The sequence below is a fragment of the Tubulanus polymorphus genome, chromosome 11 (assembly GCF_964204645.1).
Source record: "Tubulanus polymorphus chromosome 11, tnTubPoly1.2, whole genome shotgun sequence".
NCBI lineage: Eukaryota > Metazoa > Nemertea > Palaeonemertea > Tubulaniformes > Tubulanidae > Tubulanus > Tubulanus polymorphus.
The window spans coordinates 11029267-11052699 of record NC_134035.1 but is presented as its reverse complement, the minus strand read 5'-3'; the positions used below and the strand labels follow the sequence as shown (position 1 = coordinate 11052699).

General features: G+C 40.0%; 1 protein-coding gene across 1 annotated transcript in view; it reads left to right on the top strand.

The window, feature by feature from the left end:
- The window catches only part of LOC141912506 (homeodomain-interacting protein kinase 2-like), a 33087-nt gene extending 10035 nt beyond the window's left edge, over positions 1-23052 (top strand). Inside the window, exons 3-16 of the mRNA XM_074803747.1 lie at positions 620-743; positions 8133-8255; positions 8443-8556; positions 9719-9903; positions 10523-10682; positions 12454-12622; positions 14330-14445; positions 15568-15639; positions 16083-16271; positions 16723-16922; positions 17325-17726; positions 18314-18384; positions 18602-19034; positions 21751-23052. Of these exons, the coding sequence (XP_074659848.1) occupies positions 620-743; positions 8133-8255; positions 8443-8556; positions 9719-9903; positions 10523-10682; positions 12454-12622; positions 14330-14445; positions 15568-15639; positions 16083-16271; positions 16723-16922; positions 17325-17726; positions 18314-18384; positions 18602-19034; positions 21751-22150 (2758 nt within the window). The 3' untranslated portion in view covers positions 22151-23052. The remainder of the gene's footprint in view (positions 1-619; positions 744-8132; positions 8256-8442; positions 8557-9718; positions 9904-10522; positions 10683-12453; positions 12623-14329; positions 14446-15567; positions 15640-16082; positions 16272-16722; positions 16923-17324; positions 17727-18313; positions 18385-18601; positions 19035-21750) is intronic.
- The last annotated feature ends 381 nt before the right edge of the window (positions 23053-23433 follow it).

The following is a 23433-nucleotide window of genomic DNA, read 5'->3' as shown; positions in this document are numbered from 1 at the left end:
AAGTCTTAGCTATTACTGCCCGGTTATATCTGCTGCGTTTCCATGTGAAGCCATTATTGTAAATTCATGATTCTGCCATAGATTTAATTAGTCGTAATGACTCATGTTGGTTCATCGTTAGTTAAGACTGATAATAACATTATTAATCGATGACTTAATCAACGTGGTTTCACTTTGACCGATCGGTTTACAATCATCAGGGTACTACGGGTTGAGAACTTGAAATGAGGTGAAGAAATTGAAGCGTGGTTACCGAGTAACCGCTAGAAACACATGGGCTGGGTTTCATAGATATGGAAGAAAAATAGTCCCTGGGAATATATTTTGAAATTCGTCATTTATAACCATGGTTTCGCACCTTACTATGGTGGTTGTCACCCAGGGCCCAGTCCCACAGTTCTGAGTTAAGATTTGACTCTGGGTTAAAACATCGAAAATGAACTAACTTTAACTGAAGAGTTAACACTAACTCACGACTGTGGAACTGGGTCCAGATTGAGGATTTTTACCCCTAGGAATAACTTTGATACTCAGTCTATGAAACCGGGCCCTGGTGGATAATCGCCTGCGGTAATTTGCTCCATTATTTAGATGTCGTCTTTGTTTTTCTATTTTACAGGGCACCGGAAATACTGCTGGGTCTACCGTTTTGTGAAGCCATCGACATGTGGTCGCTTGGCTGTGTGATTGCTGAACTCTTCCTCGGCTGGCCTTTATACCCGGGTTCATCGGAGTATGATCAGGTAGGTCGATCACCGGTTTAAACCTAAATTCGCCTCTTCAATTCATCGAGATATCAACCCATCCCTGCTCCCGGAATTTGCGCCGACCTCCATGGGAATTCATCGGTCGCGCGAGATCCGATGCGAGCCAACTTTTTTTAACAAAACTATTTCGATATAGAAATTACCCGTTAAAGCTACCGGTATTAGTTAGCCGATGTTCCCATCCCCGGCAACTAGAGTTCTATTCGGTTAACTATTCAGACAAAACGTTTTTACGCAGACAAAGATATTATTATTCCCTTCATTAATGAATTCATAAATAACGCGCGCACCAGCGCACCGCACCACTGCTGGCGGGTGATCATGCGATTTTCAACTGGTGTTTTCTATGTAGGTCATGCTATAGTGGTTTATAGAGATTGTATTGTGCGTGTGCTCGAAATAACAACAACAACACAAATACCCAATACTACACCGACTCTGTGGGCTTGACTCCGAATATGTCTGAAATTTATGAATTAAAACTCTTGTATAGTCATGGCTTTGACTGAAGACCAGTCTAAGACCGACTTAGTTCTATAGACGATCTAACAACTTAAGATCTGTCTTAAGATTTAATACCGCTTCTGAACTGAAGTCAATAACAACGGGTCCCAGAAGCGAAGTGGATAGAGCGACGGTTCTCGATTATTTTAATGTTGAGCGATGAAAGAACGTCGTTTATTTTCTAACAACGGTTTGTCGAAACTGTTTAACACAAAACTCGTCGCTGATTCGACTCGATCTCGTTCTCGGAAACGTTTCACTGTTCCCGATGCTTCTTATACGAGTCGTTTGAGACGGCACGCTCGGCGCGTATTGCGGAATGCGTCACCTCGGAGAGAAAGAGAGTCGTTATTATTGCTTTAGCGAGAATCCGACCTGAGTCGCGCGAGTCGATTCCTCAAAACTGGCTTACGTAGAAATCGTCGGAACGAGATTCGCGATTCTCGCTCCGAGCGAAAGGTCGACCTCTACGCAAATCTCGGTTTCCGGGTCCCTCTAAATTTCAAAGTTCGTCGTATCGATTCTTGTGAAAATCTCGAATCTTCTCGGAGGGGGGGTGTCTTAAGATTGAAGATGATACGGTATGTTTCAGCTAACTGTGGTTCTAGCTTTGAATTGATGGTTCGGTCAGTAAATATCACCTGCTATCGAGATAAGACTCTGAGTCTGAGTTCAATCGGTGTTAATGATAGATTAGCTCGTGTCTATTTACCAGTTACATCATCATATACTGCGCACATATTTTCAACGGTCTCTCCTTTCTTCACTCTCCTCTCCCTCTCTTCTTTCTCATCTCTTGTCTCTCCTTTTTCATCTTTCGTTTTCTCGCTTTTCTCATATCTCCTCTTTCTTTTCTCTCATCTCTCTTCTCCCCTCTCATTTCCCTTCCCTTGTTTCTCCTTTGGTTTGCCGCTTCCCTTTCTCCTCTCTGCGCTCTTCTCCCTCGTGTATCTTCCTCCCTACTCTCGCCCTCAGATGTTAAATCTTTCTATTAGTTCATAGGGTTGTGAATGACTTCATATAATGCTCTGTGCAGTCTACCACTACCTGCGGGTACCTCACTCATCAGTGTGTGAGTGTCTGCGTGTACCTCACTCAGTGTGTGAGTGTCTAACACTACCTGCGTGTACCTCACTCATCAGTGTGTGAGTGTCTGCGTGTACCTCACTCATCAGTGTGTGTCTGCGTGTACCTCACTCATCAGTGTGTGAGTGTCTGCGTGTACCTCACTTATCAGTGTGTGAGTGTCTGCGTGTACCTCACTCATCAGTGTGTGAGTGTCTGCGTGTACCTCACTCGTCAGTGTGTGAGTGTCTGCATGTACCTCACTCGTCAGTGTGTGAGTGTCTGCATGTACCTCACTCATCAGTGTGTGAGTGTCTGCATGTACCTCACTCATCAGTGTGTGAGTGTCTGTGTGTACCTCACTCATCAGTGTGTGAGTGTCTGCGTGTACCTCACTTATCAGTGTGTGAGTGTCTGCGTGTACCTCACTCATCAGTGTGTGAGTGTCTGCGTGTACCTCACTTATCAGTGTGTGAGTGTCTGCGTGTACCTAACTCAGTGTGTGAGTGTCTGCGTGTACCTCACTCGTCAGTGTGTGAGTGTCTGTGTGTACCTCACTCGTCAGTGTGTGAGTGTCTGCGTGTACCTCAAACAGTGTGTGAGTGTCTACCATTACCTGCGTGTACCTCACTCATCAGTGTGTGAGTGTTTGCGTGTACCTCACTTATCAGTGTGTGAGTGTCTGCGTGTACCTCACTTATCAGTGTGTGTCTGCATGTACCTCACTTATCAGTGTGTGAGTGTCTGCGTGTACCTCACTTATCAGTGTGTGAGTGTCTGCGTGTACCTCACTTATCAGTGTGTGAGTGTCTGTGTGTACCTAACTCAGTGTGTGAGTGTCTGCGTGTACCTAACTCAGTGTGTGAGTGTCTGCGTGTACCTCACTCATCAGTGTGTGAGTGTCTGCGTGTACCTCACTCAGTGTGTGAGTGTCTGCGTGTACCTCACTTATCAGTGTGTGAGTGTCTGCGTGTACCTCACTTATCAGTGTGTGAGTGTCTGCGTGTACCTAACTCAGTGTGTGAGTGTCTGCGTGTACCTCACTCATCAGTGTGTGAGTGTCTGCGTGTACCTAACTCAGTGTGTGAGTGTCTGCGTGTACCTCACTTATCAGTGTGTGAGTGTCTGCGTGTACCTCACTTATCAGTGTGTGAGTGTCTGTGTGTACCTAACTCAGTGTGTGAGTGTCTGCGTGTACCTAACTCAGTGTGTGAGTGTCTGCGTGTACCTCACTCATCAGTGTGTGAGTGTCTGCATGTACCTCACTCATCAGTGTGTGTGTGTCTGCGTGTACCTCACTTATCAGTGTGTGAGTGTCTGCGTGTACCTCACTCATCAGTGTGTGAGTGTCTGCGTGTACCTCACTCAGTGTGTGAGTGTTTTTAACTCGATGTGGCTACGGCTCGGATTTCCATCCGTGCCGCAATCAGAAACCTTTCCAAACAGAGTCTGATTGAAAAGTGTCCGGTAACAGTTCTCCGCGTCTCAACCTCGATCATAAATGATATCTATTTTTCGATCATTTTTAGTTTTTAATATGTCGTGGCTGCGAATTTTTTATAATCCCTTCCCCCTGTGATGAAGTAGAGGTTACCGGAGAGGTGAGTTCCTGTTGTGCAGGGGCTTATCCGTAGGAAGGTCTTGTCAGATCCAAAAGGGCTCTACGAGCCTGCCCCAACGCAGTCATTTCTAGTTTGAAATTTTGAACTCCTTTTTTCACTCATTTCCGATGTTTCTTGAAAATTACTTGATAGTTACTAATATTATTAAGTATAAAAAAGAGGTCACCATATTTAACAGGGCCGAGGAAAACCATTTCAGATGGAGTGACCTTTTCTACCATTCACCAGATATCAATGATTCATCAATTTACCATATTCAACTGTTTACCAAAGTAAGAAAAAAAGGGAAACCATATTCAACGCTTAATTAGCCTGAGTAATTAATCAGTTTTATCCGTACCAAATTAGCGCAGATAAAACATTGAAGGTATATTCAGCTCATTTTTGATAGAAATCACGTAGGCCCTATTTGAGGGTTAACATTGGTTTATTCGACGGTTCGCCTGCAGACAAACAAAACGTTTCCAGTGATAATTAATGAATTGATGAGGATAGGTAGTGGGCGAGAGAGAAAGAGAGTGAGTTGTGGGTAGATAATGGATGAGGTCCTTGACCGATGTGAACCGCGTCGAACCGAGCGCAATTTGGGAAAAACGATTTCCTAAAACAGCAAACGCACCGAAACGTAACCATACGTCCGTTTATTAGAACTTCCTGCTCGACGAGAATTCGCCAGGAAGTGATAATAACTGAGATTGCTGTCTATCCGTTCCGATACGAATAATTACGACGAGTGATAATGGACGCTGTAGCAGGTAGCACCATCGAGCGTCCAGTTTCTACGGGCCTGGATTTAAGTTTATACCTGGGGCAAGTCGTTGTACAGATCTTTGAGACCAGCTTACAGTAGCGTACAGGCAATCGCTCGACTAAAGACTGAAGTCATGACTAAGCCGTGTCCAGGGGCCAGTTGCACAGTCGTGACTTAGTACAAAAGTGGTCTTAGATCTTAAGACTGGTCTTATCTTGTTAGATTGGCTATAGTACTAAGTTGCTCTTAGACTGGTCTTAAGTCTAAGCTTTGACGATGCAACCGGCCCCTGGAGGTAAAGATTAAACTGATCTACATATAATCTGGGCCCCGAAATGTTTTATGATCGCTTTTTCGGAATTTTCCATAAACAAATCGTTTACAGAGTTTTTGGCTGAGGTTTGCACGCGCGCGTTGTATGTATTTATGCACAAGTCTCGTAAAGAATAACTGCGACATTTTTAGGGCTCGTTTTCAAGTCGTACAACAGTCAACATTCCAGTTGACAGGTTCTTCCTCGTCTGGCAGGTCCCAAATAAACGTTTTTTTTCCACATAGCTCTGCTGGTTTGTTAAGACGTACTTTGCGCAAGCATTTGTAGAGTCGAATGACAACGAACAGGGTGGCCACTTACCTGGAAATTAGGGAATAGTGAAGGTCAAGAATTTTGTTTGAAAAAAAATAAGTCAGGGAAATTTGTTGAGATTGTTAGATCATTGTGGCTAAATAAAAATTCCGTCTATGTGTAATGTATTTGACTGCGTTAATTGATTGGATTCTAAGCAAATCAAGTCGGGGAAAACCGCATGTATTTCAGGGAAAAGTTGGGGTAAGCAAGTCGAATAAAAGCCACCCTAAAAAAAATCAAATCTATTTAGAATATTTAGATTTTTCTATAATTTCGCATTGAAATGAATTATCGTCGTGTAAATTTGAACTTTGACAAGCTCGCTAGCTACGTGTCCCCGTGGAAGGTGCTTTCAGGTTATTGCCGAATTTGGGTTATCAAAATAAGTCCATCGGAACTAAGAACTAAGACCATCGGGTAGAGTTCAGCTGTTCATAACAAAATTGATTATCATTGTTTGAATTTGACTGGTTTCAGATTTGTCTATATGATTTGTATATAATGCGCTAACCAGCCTATTGCGCAATACGCTATTAGAGCTGTTAACACTCTTTTTATGGCTTAATTAGTCTAGAAATATCAAAGATATGCTGAAAATCTCATTTCTCTTATCAGGGAAGCCACTTACCTGGAAATCAGGGATGAAAATCTTCCGACCATAGACGGATTTCCGACCTTTTCTAACATTTTCTTTATTCCTGAGAACAGTGTAAATCACCTCAATCGCTTAAATCACCTCAATCGCGGGCGTCACATCGGAGCGCTCCGTAGTTAGGAGTGCTCCTTAAGACGGTTTTCGGCAGTTGTTAGAACAACTGTGGAGTCGGAGAAACAAATATGGCGACTCATTCAAAAAGCGGCTCTAATTCAGGCCCAAACTATTAACATTTTGACCAAAAGGAAGTAAGTTTTTTGGCTAAAAGTTACTGATTTTTGTTCCCCAAAAAAATTCTTTTTTTTTTTGAAAATATTTTCCGGCTTTTTCAATATGGGAAGTTTTCATCCCTGGGAAATCATGGAAAATTCAGGGAATTTTGTGAAAAAGTCATATCGGGGAAACTCGTTGATATCGCTAGATCGCTCATTTGAAATCAAACAGTTTCCGTCTATGTCTTACATATTACTTGACATATTTTAATTGATTGGATTCTTAGTAGATCGACGAACATATCGGGAAATAGTCAGCAAAAAAGCAAGTCAAATAAAAGTGGCCGATCTGTTCATCTTCAATTGAACTGCTATTTTTGATATTGAACTGTTCTCATCGTGTTGAATATTATTCCCAAAAAGCAATGACTTTCAGTCAGAAGACTCGACTATTGTTTTTGATTATTCTCGTAAGGTCGACGCGTCATGGCATCGCTATTCAGCCGGGTTTATTTCGGTCTCTGACGAACGAACGAACGAACGTGTTGTTATTGCAGCCTGCAATTCTCGCGTTATCCTTGAGAGTAGTTCGTACGTTTGTTACCGGATGGCAGCACCGTCCATTTTCACCGTCGTCGCTAGTAGCGTAGACAAAACAACTAAAACAACAACAATAGAACCAGCGCGCGACGACTCGGTATGATGAAATGTCTTCGAATAAAAAGCGAAGAATGAAGGAAGAACTCGCTGGATGTTCATTCAAACCCTACTCTGTTAATTATTGTAATTCAAAGAATCTCCGAGCCTATGAACTCGCCCAGTGATGTAACAAAAACGATATGACGCAATCTTGGTGAAATAGCTAGCGGGGGAATTGTCTCGGCATATGAAGTATGGTGTATGAAGTAATATTTCTGGATTTAGCCTTTTTTCTGTATATAAAGCCACCTTAATGCCTGACCGGGCTTTATATTGTGAGAAATAAAGTTGGATATCAGTGTGGTCGATGAAATCATGATTTAGTTTTAGGCTCGTCGATAAATTCTTGCGGTTATTCAGGAAAGGAACGATGAAATATCTTTGAAAAATAAGAAAGAAACTTTCTTGATGTTTGTTATTGTTAACGATCGATGAATATCTGCTGACCCTATAGCTGCTGCTGGTTATTGTAATCTTAAGAACGCCTCGGAACCATTTGGCCTCAGTGCATACCGAACAATCTACCAGTGTACATAGAATGAAGCCTTGCCGTTCTGTACAGATAACTGAAGTCTATATTATTCCAATATTCATTTATTTAGTTCCGATAGTTTCAGGGAACTCGGGGAATTGGACGAATTTTGTATAAAAAAAACCTAGAAAATTCTGGGAATTTAGATAATGTTATTGACCACGTGTTTATTTATCAATAGGTGATTCTTTGAAAACGAATAAATGGTAACATTTTAAACATTTATTCATTCAGGGAATTTTATGTAATCGCATGAGAAAATCAGGGCCACCCTCGGTTAGGAAAATAAAAAAAATCGAATGTTCTTGATGTTTATTGTTATAAACATTATGATTATCAATAGCCATGATATCCCAGAAATGCTTGGCTAAATCTCTAAATATATTCTAATGTCCTGGTAAACCCTGTTTCATTCCGATCAGATGTGGTGGGTTTTTAAGGGACACTCAAAAGTTGATTTTTAGAGTTAAACAGTGGATATTGACAATAAATAGTTCATTGTTACTATAGTATTCATCCACCAGTTATTGGGAACCAACTTTTTAGGAACTGACCCCAGAATAAGCATCCAATCTAATCGCATTGATCGAATGCACAAGTGGAATAATCGTCAAGATAGGAAAACGTTCATGGTTTCCGATGAAGAAATAAAGTTTCATACAGTATTAAGAGACTTGAATTGTTTTAATCATTTCAGATACGATATATATCCCAAACTCAAGGCTTACCCGCTGAACGCATGCTGAGCGCCGCGACGAAAACTACGCGATTCTTCAACAGAGAAAGCACCGAGGGCAGTTATCCATTCTGGAGGCTGAAGGTAGTTGAATGTTTGCTGCGTCATGAGGACAAAATTTCTCTCGAGTATTTTCCGTGAAAAATAAAGGGAGGAATGAAAATTATAATGAATTTGATTAAAATGATGGGAGAAATGAAAAAAAAAACTTTTTGCGAATCACGAGATTGAAAATGTCAAAATCTTCAATTGGTCTCGTTTTTTTTTCCAGACCCCGGAAGAACATGAAGCTGAAACACGAATCAAGTCTAAAGAAGCGAGAAAATACATCTTTAATTGTTTGGATGATATGGCCCAAGTGAGTCCGGGCTCGAGCTGTGGCAAGGTAAACATGTTTTTGAAACAAATGAATTTCAGCACCTTAGTGTTTCAAACACTATAGCCATGATCACAGAAGCCTTTCTGGCCGAGGCCAAATATGGCCTGTCCCAAATTAGGCCCCGAACAACTGAATGAACGTGTGTGTCAAATTTGGCCAGACCAAATATACAAATATGTCTGACGAGGCCCGAAACGAATTTCAGCACTGGTCAAATGATTGCATGTGAATCACGTACCACTGGTTCCGGACATGACCTACTATGCTTTGTTTAAGCATTGTTTAGTATCGAGTGAGTGGTTTATGTGTGAACATGCTCTCGAATTTCACTCTGGTCTGATCCAGGCTAAAACGTCTCCTTGCGATCGCGGCTAATATGTGATATATATGGCGATACATATCTAACGAGTGATATGCGCGGCTGTACGATGATAATTGAAACCGATGTAATGTCGCATGCCCGCGTCCACCCGAAGGCTATAAAGCTGAGAAATTATATTAACAATGATTATCATATCCGACGCGTACTCACAATAACCGTACTACACAGTCGTATTGATTCGAGAAAGTCTTACGCTAAAGCTGCGCATTAATTGGTAGTTCGCCGATATAGAATTCTGAAAATCTACGCTTTTCTAAAGAAAGGATGAAACTGATTTAACATAGCCAAGAAACTGGGATTTCGGGCTTTTTCCGTTTAATTTTTGTATGAGCATTATGATGTCAATATGTAATATGATTACGCGATGTTGACAATCATCTAACGCACGTAATTGAAACAACACCCCAAAGCCCGGGGGCTCTAGCACAACGCTGCGATAGCCTGATGACCTATAGAATTAGTTTATGCTTCTACCACTAGGGGGCATGTATGGAGAAAACTCCAGTTTGTCGCAAAAAGGGATAGCCTCGACCTATAACAGTTGGTTTATATTTTGCCACGGGGGGCATGTATTGAGAAAAAATAATGGAAATTTTGCCTGATTAAAACGGAGAAATTTTGATGAAAAATGAAAAGCCCCAGTTTGTAGCAAAAGAGGATAGCCTGATTAAAGTCATTGAACTTAACAATCAGTTTATATTTCTACCAAGGGGAAAATTACAGAGATTTTTATGATGGAAAGTCCGGTTTAAATATTGTTTGATGATTTATTGCTCGGTTTTGTAGATAAACGTTCCGTCGGATCTGGAGGGTATCGAACTGATGGCTGAGAAAGTGGATAGGCGCGAGTTCATCGATTTGTTGAAACGAATGCTGACCCTCGATCAGGAACGACGTATCACGCCCGGCGAGGCGTTGAATCATCCGTTCATTACAATGGCACACCTGGTCGACTACGCGCACACCAATCTGTAAGTAACGTGCAGGGTCCTTACAACGACTCGAATACTCCTTATATCCAGGAATGACTGAAGGGACGTCGCGTTGAAATACCGAGTCTCTTGAAATTGGCGGAAACTCTTTACCTTAAAGGACCTTATAGGCCTGATGACAGTAAAGCCAATTACCCGATTCTTAACCCGGGTGCGGTTCATTAATCCTTGCTTCTTGTTCCAAAATGAAAGTCTATAATCACATAAAAGCAGCGGCAGTCTTTGCCTTTTTGCTGACTGGGGGTTCGTGATCTGACATTAGACAAAATTTGCTTGGAAACATAACTTTTGTTAGGTGTTTCTAAAGTGACTTGTCTTTTATAAACTTTTGGATTTGTGATTGTATTCACAAATTGAATGTAGTCAACTAAAAACGTGGGTTCTCGTAAACTTTGGCAGCGAGACATTGGCCTGGATGATGATATTGAGTCTATACCCTCGTACTGTCCTTAAGATTGGAGAACGGCTTCCATATTGAGCCTATTCGGCTTAGATCAATAGTAAAGAATTCCTTCTGGTTCCCAAATGTTATTTCGAATAGTGATGATGAAAAATTTTCTAATCTGCATTTTCTCTTTTTTTTTTTATTCGCTGACAGTGTTAAACAAAGCGTGCAGCACATGGAGATCTGTCGTCGTCCGAAAACGGCGGCGTACGACGTTAATCAAAACACACCGATGATGGCGAACTTCATTCCTTCATCGTCTACTGCTAATATCACCTTGACCTTCAATAACCATCTAAACGCTATCAACCAGGTTAGTACGATCTGGTTTCTGGTTTGCAAATCCTTGATTTCTTAAAAACGGAAAATGCGTTTAAAGACGTATGAAATCCCTTTGATTTGAGCAAGATGCCCAATACATTCAATTTCGAGATATATTTGAAATTTTTGTCTAGTTAGTAGTTGTACAGACTTTGCCTAAGTCAATAGAATTAGAAATTAGAAATTGAGTTATGGTAGCGTATAGGATAGCAGTTAGTTATCTTACTATTACGATTGGTTTACCGAGATAAACAGTTCCGATTTAAGAGGAGTTTACAGGAAGGAAACTCTTTTGAAGAAAAACTTTCGAGCAATCGCAAAATCTAAGTAGCTCGTAAAGAAAGATGAAACTTTTTTGTCCTTGCTCAACTATGTCAGCCGAATTTCCGCTCGAGTTTTAGCGAGAATGATTATTACGATCAGTTGCGCGTCTCATCTCGAGATTGGATTGCGGTCGACATCTGACCCTCGTCATATTAATTTCCTATTTCCAACTTCGACATATTTGTATTTCATCTGCATTTTTTCGTCCCTGATCTTTCATGTGGCGAGTGTCGGGTGACGTGCGTTTTATTTCCTAACTAATTCATTGCGTTGTGTCTTCGTAGACATACACATAATATTCACAGGCTCCCGACGATTCCTCGATCCCTTAAAAACTGCTTCTCAACGGAAAATGCTTGCGAATGTGCTTGCTATTCCATTAATTCGAGCAAAATGTCAGAAACGCCTTTGAAAACTCCATCAATTTTGAGAAATGGGTAATTAGATACTTAAGAAACGTTAGACTACGCCTAAATCGGTACAGTTGGAACCAAGGACCTGGTTTTCCTATAAGGCAGTAACCGAATTAGAAACCGAATACAGTAATATCAAGGATGAATACTTGTTGATAAAAGCAGTAAATTACTGGTTTTTCTGAGATAAACAGTACCGATTTAGTAGGAGTCCGCTGTTATTAGGATATAAAAGTGGTGCAGGCACTTTCTTGAAACGCGACATTTTCTCCTTGAAAACTCGCATCCAGGAATGACTGATCTGTAGGGACCCTGGATTCATCAAACTTAAAACTTAGAATCTATTTTTGATGAAATTATACAGATATTTGTTAAAAAGAAGACGTTCTTATGGCTTTCAGTGTGATATGTAGGCCTACATATCTTATTATGTTCTATAAATGTTCATGACTATAATTTACCATGATTGAATGTATTCCAGTTTATAACACGTGGTATTCGATTTAAGCAATAAATAGATTTTCCTGTTCTGTTTCTCTGTTAGATTAAATTCGTTTTATTCATCCAATTATTCCGCATAGGCCTATATTATTCCGTCTTATTTTTTCCACACGTATTAGACGAGCGCCTTTCAGCAGTGACTTTTTGACAAAAAAATTCCAATCCATTTTCCAGAATAGTTTCAACCAAATACTCTCTTCTTTGCCGAACTTATCCTTTTCAGACATAATTTTCCCTTTAATTAAAACTGGAAATCGGAGGCTTGCGTAAAATCCCCGGGATCGGCCCCTGACAGTTACTTTTTGAAGTATTTCTTGTGTTGGGGTGAATGATTTGGTTTTTAATGCTGTTTCCCGTATGTAAGGCCGCGTCATTTTGTACATTCTTCATCATTGCGAGTTCTTGCGAATGTATCGATTATGTGATGAAGCATACTCATTTCATCCGATAATATCTAATGAAATTCCCTTTCTCGTCGACCGGTCTCTGTAAAATAAAATAAAATGTGTATTGTGATTATTTCAGATGAGTTCGGCCTCGCAAGCGCTGACGACGCCGAGTCACAACGAAATACCATATCTTCAATATCAGTTACAATCGGCTCCGTACCTCGCTCATCAACCCATTTCACAACCGCTAGCTCAACCGTCGGCTGCTCCGCCTCAGTTTACAGACCCGTTCTCTCAGTCGTTGTGTAAGTTCACGTTTCAAAATCCGGAAAAAATTTCCCCGCTGATTTGGCACCCGATTTGTGCTTAGCTTTTACGGAAAAGTGGTGAAAAGTGCTAATTTTCAATTTACAAAACCATAGGCGCCAGTTACTCAGAAGATGGTTTAAGATAACTGGTGGATAGATACCAGTTACAAGGAACTTTTAATTGTCACTATGTCAACAATCCACTGGTTAACTCTAAATCAACTTTTGAGCAAACGGTCCCTGGAATATTTTTGTCAAATAATCAAAATCCAAGCACACTTCGCTCCCGGGCGTTTAACATGTCCTAGTGCATGTAGGACATGTAGCGGTAAGTGATATTAGTCCATTGTTTGTTGTTATGGTTTGACAAATCATGATGAGCAGTGACTGTGTTTCATTCGTGCAATCAACTAAAAAGTGATACTTTTTAGGGTCGAAAATGCTGTTAAGTGCATACTTTAGCTGTTTGTCTGAATTATAGAAATCGACCTTTTGCCTTATCTTAATTCATTTAATATTCGTAGTAAACAGATTTCTGTTTCAATGATTGATTATAGCATAGAACTCAAATCAATTTGAGTTCTATGATAATAGACAGGGTTATCGCGTCCTAAGAATAAGATTGAAATCCGCTGTTGTTGAATACTAGCTTGTAGACTCTGCCATGGAGAATAGATAATGAAATAAGAATTGATTCCACTAGATACGAATTTAAAAACAAAATTTGTTTATCAAGTTTTAAGATCAAAAATTAAAAGATAACATTTCGACCTCTTTAGACACAATCATAAAAATTTCATTTTCAATCCATCGAATTTGTATGTACTAGGTTTTAGACTTCTATTCTCAATGTATAAACGTGGCTATTCTACGACCCAAAATATAAGTCTGACCGATTCGTTTTACTTTTCAACTGTGGATAAAACATATTTCGATACCTAACACTAAAACACACTAAACCACGGTACATATACCGCAGTAGGTTTTATCTTAATGCAGATAAATGTTTTTAGAAGTCACGTCAATCTAGATAAACTGATATTTTATCGCGACGCTGATATGTTATTATTATTTTTATAGAAACTCAAAATCGATTGTTGACTTAATTCTTCGTGTGATAATTTTGCGAACGAATCAAACTTGAATGAATGCATTAGCCTCGTACAGAAATTTGTGCGAAAATATGAATCAGCGGTTTCGAAGACCAATGAAATAATCGTGATCATAAGTTGAGTTTTGGAAAGAGATGGCGTTATGAGAAACTGGTCCTAAAAGGTTCAATATTGTTACTGGTCTAAATTCAGTGTTCTCCATATACCAGAATTCTGGAATTTTAAAGGGGCTGCAGTAGCGAGGTTGTCGATCCCTCAAAAAATACAAAATTTTAGCTATATTTGGTGGTAATCTTCTATTTTTAACATTAGCTCAATAGATTTCAAAATCAAAGAAATTTTCAGCACTTATAGAATATTGACATCCATTATGGTAGGGGCGGCAGATATTTTATAAGGAATGGTTGATTTTTGGAGGGGTGTATGTGAAAATGAAAGGGGTGGTGGAGAACATGTTGAGGAGAACACTTTGAAATGAATGATTTTCCCCGTGAATCAGTCGGTTGATAAACGCTTGTCTCTCGATCTCTCATCTAACTAACGGGGCTCAGTGTCAACAAACCGTTCTACATTTATATTGTTTGTTTTTCAGTTGGTCTGGGTAATTCCCCTACGAAGCACGGCTACTCCGTACGCGTGGAGAATGCCGTTCCCATGGTAACGCAGCCTCCGCAGGCACTGCAACTGCAACCACAACTCATCACGCAGGTTAGTACCGCCGCCGCTGCAGCCGAGTTGTTGCCATCGACGATGGTTGACACGATTTCTAATTAATTAAGTTATAAATCAGTTGCGCTCGTGGCGGGAGGCGAATAATCCGCGGTCTCGGGCACCGGCGGTGATCACGCGGCAATACAGAATTAATTCCGCCGGATTAGTCTAAATTAAAATTTATCCTCCCCTATACCCCCCCCCACTCAACCCCCTCGGCTGGTGCGAGAAATTGATAGTGTGAACCTCACAACCTAATTTCGACATACTCAAATTGGGCCTGGCAAAGTTGGTCAATAGTTATCAGAAAGTCCAAGCTTAGGCTCGGAAAATAGATTAATAGGGTGTCCACTCACCTGGAAAACTTGGAAAACTTAGGGAAGCAGAAAAATCTAGAAATAACCAGGAGAAACTCAGGAAATTTGACAAATTTTACCAAAAACCTTGAAAACTCTTGGAATTTGGATAATACTATATTGACCATATGTTTCTTTATCAATGCGTGATTCAATGAAAAATGATGTAATCACATGGAAATATCAGTACAGGGAAATTTGTTTACTGCGAATTTTTACTTACTGTCAGCTCAAATTATTATCCCTACTGTTAAGACTAATTCAATAGTCAACACCAGTCGAGTGATCGACTCTAGTTATTCCCGAACCGGGCCATTTAATCGGCCTAGAAATAATCGTTGGTTTCGTTTGATGAGTATTTCGATCCATTGGATTCAATTTATATTTCGGTTTTGTGAAGTAATGGACGAACAAATTGAAAAATCAACTCATACGTTTACAGTGTGAATAACCCTAAAAGATCGGGATTATTTCATATGCTTTTGTATGTTTCATTGATTTATCGCGGTGTAGAACATTTAGTAATGATACGCAGATCTGACTGCCACTACTATTTTAGATAAGTTAACAGACATTTAAGGACGCGAGTACTCATAAAAGATACCAAAATATGCTCAAAATCAAAATAATTTCTTGTTCACTTTCAATTAAGCCAGTATTTTAGATGCCAAATTATGGCAAAAACTACTACAAAGGTAGTTACGTCCGAAATTGAGTTGACTAGAATTGTATAGAATAAATAATATTGTTTTGATTATTTCAGCAACAAGTACCTAATCAACAATTTGTTCCTGTTTCTATGTTTGATCAGAGCGGTCGGCAAATTCTTGTCGCTGTAAGTATGCGCTAAAAATCTACCCATTTCCCAGGTTACATGTTCGAAGTGTCAGTTGTCGATTCAGAGTTATTGAGTAAAACCCACAGTTGATGATATAATAGTTTATTCTGACTAAACTTCATCGTTAAAGAAACACGAAAATAACATAAAAACGATATACAGTTTTTCAAAGATATATGGAGATGTTGCTAAGGAAGGTTTAGTGACAGGAACTAGTGATTGTCTCTTCCTAAGTAACAACTACATTTCTAGATAACTGTACATTATGATTATGTTATTTTCGTTTCTCTGGATGAAGTTTAGTCAAAAGTGTTAAAATAAATTGTTACATCATCAACAACTTGAGTTTTACTCATTAACTCTGAATCAGTGATCGGGAATTGACTTTAATATATACAGAGTTATTCCAAACATTGTATTCGCTTCTTTTTTCCCCGCAGAACGCGCCGATAACGTCATGGCCGACGAATCGACAGGTTCTCGTACCGACGTGGCAACAAATACCGAGCTTATCGACGCAACGCGCCGTTCAGCCTCACATCATACAAGATCCGCAACGTTTACCGGATCCGTTGAGGCATTCGCTGGTTCTCGATCATCTCGACCAGCGCCAACCGATGTTTCCATTGGTAAATTCTGTTATCTTAATCATCGAATTTAGAAAACTGATAACAATGAAGAAATGACTGAAATGTTATAGGTGATAGTCTGGGAATTCCGGATTTATTTTTCCCTGCATTCTGACATCACAGAAGTCCGTGAATTTGAATTTTCGATGCCTTTAATTATGGATTTTCTATATTCTATTTCTTTGCCGTTTATAATCAGTACCGTAATTTCTATCATTTACCGAAACCCACGAATTAAATTCAAACATCGGTTCTTGTTTTTCTACCAATCTTCAGAGGTTGTATATTCAAATAAACCCTGAGTAGATGGGTGGAAGGATTCCACCTTAAACATGAGAAAGAAAGTAACAATGGTTTAAATTGATATCGTGGGTTTCTCTTAATGATATTCATTACGCTGTAGTGTCTATCACTCTATGTATATATGTATGTGTACTTTGTTCGTTGGTAGGAATTTGGTGATGGCCGGATGCTCGATCGAACGTTAATGGAACGAAGTCAGCACACCGGCGGCGCCGGCGCGTCTACACAGTTCGCGTCGATCCTGCCGCAACAGCCGTGGAATATCGGCGCGATGGTTCCGCCGAGCGTGAAGTTCCCTCGGCACTCCTCCTCCTCTAGTTCACACAACAGACGTTCAGCAAGAAATAGGTAAGAGATGAATGAATCAGCAAACTACTCGTATACTTAACTACTCTTACCCGATGCTCATATGATCTTCATCTTTCATTATCTCTCTCCTCTCCCTCCTCCCTCCTCTTCTTACAACTCTCATTCCTCTATCCTCTCCTTTCTCACTCTTCTTCTGTCTCTCTGCCAAACTTAACTAAGACTATACCCCGGGTACTTACTATTTGAAAGTGATTTCTACCCTTAAAGGGCTTAACTACGCTTGAAATATTTCAAAATTCACAAAATCCGAATAATTCTTGGGCCTCATCAAATATTCCATTGAAAGGATTTTGCATTATGTAAGATGAATTTATCTGCTAAGAGAATTAACAATTGATTTGAACGCCCTGTTATGAGATATTTTTAATCCGTCGTTTGTAGAACAACTACGAAACAAGAGTACACGCATCGTTCTCCCGTGAAAAAACGCGTGAAGGAAAACACGCCACCGCAAGCTGCGTCGTCGACGAACCACCATCAACACAATAACAACAGCAGCAGCAGCTCGGCGATCATCGATCACAAAGTCGCTCCGTTACTAGTGTCACAGTGGACGAGTCTCGCGAAAACCAAACCATCAGCTACGATCGCAGCTGCGGTATCCGCGTCGTCGATCGCGTCTGCTGGCGCGGCGTCGGCGGTTCTGTCGTCGTCGTTGCCGAAAGTGCATCAACCTATTGTGATAAACGATACGCCGAGTCCGGCGATTAGTGTGATAACAATTAGCTCTGATAGCGAGGACGACGAACCGCAAACAACGCAGCAGAGCATGATGCAAAAAGGGTACGTTTTAGTACGCGAGTATCTCCTGTCAAATCCGGGTACAACTTAATGAACTGAACCCACAGTTGATGATTTAACAGTTTAGACTGACGGTTTTGAAGTTTTGACTTAACTTCATCATCAGAGAAATGAAAATAACACAATGATATATAGAAAAAATATAGTTGTTACTAAGGAAGGTTAGGGGCCGGATCTCGGAGACATAAAAGATTGTCTCTTAAGTTCCTGTTCCAAGAGTCTCCAAAAGTCTGATCTGAATTTCAGTGATAGCGGGTCCTAATGTTAAACTCAGTTCATACGTAGATGATGAAATGACAAGCCTGCGATCAATGGAATATCTTGTATCGTTTCTCGATTTTCATTATTGTCACTTTGACGATGATGGAAATCGGGCAAAATTTTGAATTGAAATAATTTGAAATTGAAAATAGTGGTGATTTCTGTTTCAAACTTTGCATTTGTCAATATTTGAACTTAATGGTGGCAAGATCGGCCAATTTTGGATTGCATTTTGGACTGCATTTTGGACTGCTTGTACATCTCCTGTTTATGAATGAATTATCTCATCGTTTTCGTGAATATTTCAGGAAGAATAGCAGTATTACAGTGTTAAGTCCTGACTCTGATTCGGAATGCGTCCAGGTTTCGCCGAATAAAGGTCAGTATTAAATCTAGTCTGGTCATAACCTGAGCTAGGCTTTAGTGAGGGGTTTCATGTAGAGAGCTTCAGAGGAAAAGGTGTTTATTATGGGAGGTTTCCTGTACTAGCTCTTTGAAACTTTTTCTGATTTCATTTTACTGATTTCATTGGAGTGCCGGAATTTACATAATCACTACAACCCGGTTTATCGATGGATGTTGTTATTACGTTGTAGAGTCACCGAGAACTTCACGGGGCGTCGAAACAGTTCGCGATTCGGATTCCGATCCCGTTCACCACCACATGGCGGGACTGGTCACCATCAAGGAGGAGGTCATACACTCCGATCTGCTGAGCGAAGCATTACACCGCGCATCGCTGCCGCGTCTGCCTAACGACGGACAAACGATGGCCGCTGTGTCGACGTCGCATCCGCAACGCGGCGGCGTAGCGTCCGTGGCGACGAGTAGCCACCGGCGCCACCACAGCGACATATTCGCCGGAATACCGTCGTCGCAGCTGCCGTTGTTGCACATCGACACGGCACTCGCCGATTTGAAGGCGCGGCCGAGCATGCTTAATCTCGGTCACCACCAACGCATGCCGAATGTTCAACCGCAAATATCCCCGCGAGGGAACACGCAGTTGACGCATCAGGACATTCAAAGGTATGCCCACCCTTTATATCTGCCCTTTAAATGGTGAAACGTCGAGAGAAATAATTGGAACGGAAAAACGGAAGATACCCGATGACGAAAGAAGACTGAGCACTCGGCCCGCGTTTGGAAACTGAAAAAAAAAAAAAACAATCTATCTGTCTTAATATGAATATCCCGAATCACGTGTATGAAATGAGATGCATTTTATCTATCTATGTAATAGATTTATGGTCCAAAGAAGTATCGCACCTGTCATGATTGAATCACGTAGCTTCGTAAAATGTTTGAGTCGGGAACATCAAAAAGTTACGGTTTTTCGCCTCCCATATTATATTAGATGAATGAATGAATGAATTAGACGAGGTTCAGTTCGATAGCAGCTGTAGATTAAAAGCGAACGGCTGTATTCGCGAGGAGAGCTGGTCGCGATGCATTTTACAATTCGAAAAACGGTGAATAAATGATTGTGCTCTTCTGAATCTGTAAGATCACAATATTCATGATTAAAAAAAAAACAATTCAAAATCCTATGATTGTTGATTGACTGAAAGTATGTTTAGAATGCCTGAAAAATGTCAGTTTTTATGAGTGAAGAGGACCACTCGAAATATTTCTAGTACCCCGGTATTTTGATTAAACTTTTTAGTCCGTCAACAATCGTTGGATTTCACATCGATTGTACGCGTAGTTGGTCCGGTTCTATTTACGATAATATTTTCGTTATATATTCGATGTACTGCTGCGTTTTAACATCTATTGAATTACACGTCGTAAAGGTCATCGTTATATGTTAAAATCCATAGCGGGTAAATGAAAGGATACGTCGATTCTGAATTCAGTTGCGAATGTTCGGTTTGCGTCGCGGCGCGAACTTCCTTCTTTCCCTCGCGCTTTACTTTCGTAGTTTTAGGAAACGTTTTCTCGAACGTAGGGAAAGTGCGACGGAAGTTCGTGCGCAAAATCAGTTTGAACGAATTGACGTCGCGTCGCGGGCCCGGTTTTTTAGACTTTTCCCGACCAGGAGATCGTAGTTGGAACAGTATTTATAGGGTCCCTACAAATCCTAGATTCCTTAAATATGTCTTGTAAACGGAAAATGCTCTAAAAAGGTGCTTGAAACTCTTTCAATTTTGAGAAATTTTGAGTATTTGGAAATGTTTGTAGTTGTACAGTAAACTATGCCTAAATCGTCACAGTTGTGACCAGGATTAGTTTTTACCCAATTAGGCGGTTACCGAATTAGAAACCGAGTTCAGGTAGTGTACAGGATAAAAATTTGCTTACAAAACCACTGCATTAATGGTTTACGGAGATAAAAAGTACTGATTCAGGAGGAGTCTTTTGTAATTGGGATATAGAAATGCGGACGCTCCTCGAAATTTGAAATTTTCTCCTTTTAACTCCTTATGTCCAGGAAAGACTGATCTGTACAAGGACCCTGATTTTACAGGCCCCTGCTTGTGTTAGTTCTAAAGATATTATCATATTGCGTCAAAGCAATTATGAGGAAATGTATGGTGAAAATGATATTTTGAAGTAGTTGCATATTTTTGGAATATTGGTTTGCAGTTTGTATAGTTACGTTAAATTTTCTCGATACATGCATGGTACTGGCACCTGTTGCATGTAGTACGTACATGATAATAACTACCGTTTAATGTGATGTTGTAATATCAGTTTTTCTTCCATTACTTCAGTTTTTCCCCGTGTTACGATTATCGATTATTTCGAGTTGCTTTTCCGATTTCAAAATTATACTTAATTTTAAGAATTTTGGTTATAAAATCTTTTTAAAAATTTTTTTTTCGCACCTAAAATCTTTTCCTTCATGTCTTGCTCTCTCTTTCTGCGCAGATCACCGATGAATGTCTGTTTAGTATTTTTCACCACTTCCGATTTTCGCGGTTTTAAAATTCAGTCGCGAATGACCGAGCTCTTTCCGTGTTCGATTACGGAAGAATCTTTCGATCGGAACTACGAAAAAACCTCGCGTGAATTTCTCAACGGAATATTGAAATCTATAAAGACCAGTCGTTGTGTATGAAATGTATAAAAGACTGACACTACGATGGTTTAACGATGAAATCTGTATTGCTTACATTTTCAGAATACTTCTATCTATCCTCAAAGATTTATTCAAACCTCTGGGTCCAGTTCCACAGTTCCGAGTTAAGATTTAACTCTAAGTTGACTCATTGAAAATGAACTAACTTTAACTCAGAGTTAACTCTAACTCACAACTGTGGAACTGGGTCGTGCAGTGCTGACTTATTAATATCCATTAGTGCTGGAAGTAATTTGAAATTTTTCAAAGATTACCACCCTAGCGTGTTGTGTAGACGCACTGAAAAGGTTGAAATGACATGTTGAAAAAATCTTTGAGGATTGATAAAAGTAATCTATCTGAAAAAAAAACATCAGGTTTACAGATTTTGTTGTTAAATCTGCGAGTTGTGGGTGTTTTATATCGACAAATTATTTCTTTAGTTTTACGTAGATTTTCTCGCATCGATTGATAGCAGTAAGTTTACTGTATTATCGTTATCGTTATGATTATTATTATTATTATTATGATTATTGTTATTATTATTATTATTATGTGACTTTTTGGTGTTCCTGCTTGCTATTATTAATTGGTTAGTGACACAGTTTTTTAAACGTTTCGCCACGTAGCTTTAAATGTTGTGTTTGACTATTTTTCGTTGTTCTCGTTTTTTTCGTGTAGGGAAACTGGCAACGTCGTCGTCAACCACCGTCGACACTGCAATCAACAGCTACAACAACACCCGCAACCGCAACTGACGAGCCCGCCGAAATACCTGATGCCCGCGCACCAGAAAATGCCGTACGGCCCGTTCTCCCCTAATAACAGTCTGTTCCCGTATCCACCGCCGCCCGCTCATCAGAGCCCGCGTCAGTTACAGTTCACCGCTCAGCCTCTACCGGCGCACGTTCACCCGGTATTACGCTCGCCGACGACCGCGACGACGCAGCTGGCGCCCGTCGCGCCGGGTAATTACGCGCGTTCGCCGTCGGCCGCCACCTTGCAGTTCACCTCGTACCCGTTCAGCCCAACGAAAACCCGTCAGTATCAATACCTGTATCAAACGTTCGCCGCGCAATGACGCAACGTCGTCGGCGTCGTCGGCAAGCCGAATACGAATACGATGATGACGATGATTTGAGAAAAAATTCGTCTACGAACGACGCGGCTGTGATCGTCGATCTCGCGGAATGATATGTTTTAAATTTTTTCACGTGGAGCTGTTGTACGCTGCGGGTGCGAGCATTTCTTATGCACATTTTACGCAAAACTGGCCTCAACGCCTGTTCATTCATGTATTATATATATCACTATATATTTTGTGTGTGTGTATTTTAACATGTGGCCATGACACTTGCAGTAGTAATGGTGGTGGTGGTGGTGCACTGTGTGTGTTTGTTTTTTGATGCGGTGTGAAAATTGAGCACTTTTCGAAGCCGTATTTTTCTCGACCGGCTGAGTATCGAGCGGAAACAAATATATCGCTTACGTATAACGCACGTACGGCAAGCTGCTGCGAACTGCGTTTTGCTTCCTCCTTCATTAACGATTCAAAACCCGCAAGAAAGCTGTAAAAATCTGGCAAACGTTTAAAATAAGAGTGGAAACTATAAATTAGATATGATATAAACATAGTTTGGGTAATCGGCAATTGTTCGTTCGTTGGCGTTATAGTTTTACTTATTTCATATGATATAATCGATGCCTCTGTTTTACTTACGAAAGCGTTTTCTTTTTTTCTTTCTTTTTGTCGGTTTGAAGTTTACGTCGTTTTTAGCTTCCACTTTAGTGTGTCAATTATTTTCTTAATATTAACGTATTTCTGCGCTTTAAGCCTATGAACCTTTCAATTATTGATCATCGCGTTGTGTGTGCGGCATGCTATGTTTTAATGGCTATAAAGATATTTTTATCCGAGGTATTTTATGATTATGATTATTATTATTATTATTCCTTATACGTCGATAATTCGAACGATGTCTTAAGAAAAAGAAACACGCCGCTGTTTTTCAATGATAATATCACGATTATAATTATCATTATTATAACTATCATAATTACTATTCGATTAATACATCGCATTGCATTTACTAGAATACTAAGTGGTGATATGTTAGTAGACCGATTGTCAATGATTGCTTTATAGATATTATTATTATTAATGGTATATGTATTATTGATTCTTATACGAGAAGATGTACCTGGATAATGTTTTAAATATTCATTGATAACGTTTGCATGATACGTATATCCCTTCAGGCTCTTAAATGGAATATAATTGGTCCCAAGTGTATTATTATTATTATTATTATTATTACTATGATTAATATTATTACTAACACTACTTATTATGTATAAGTTATT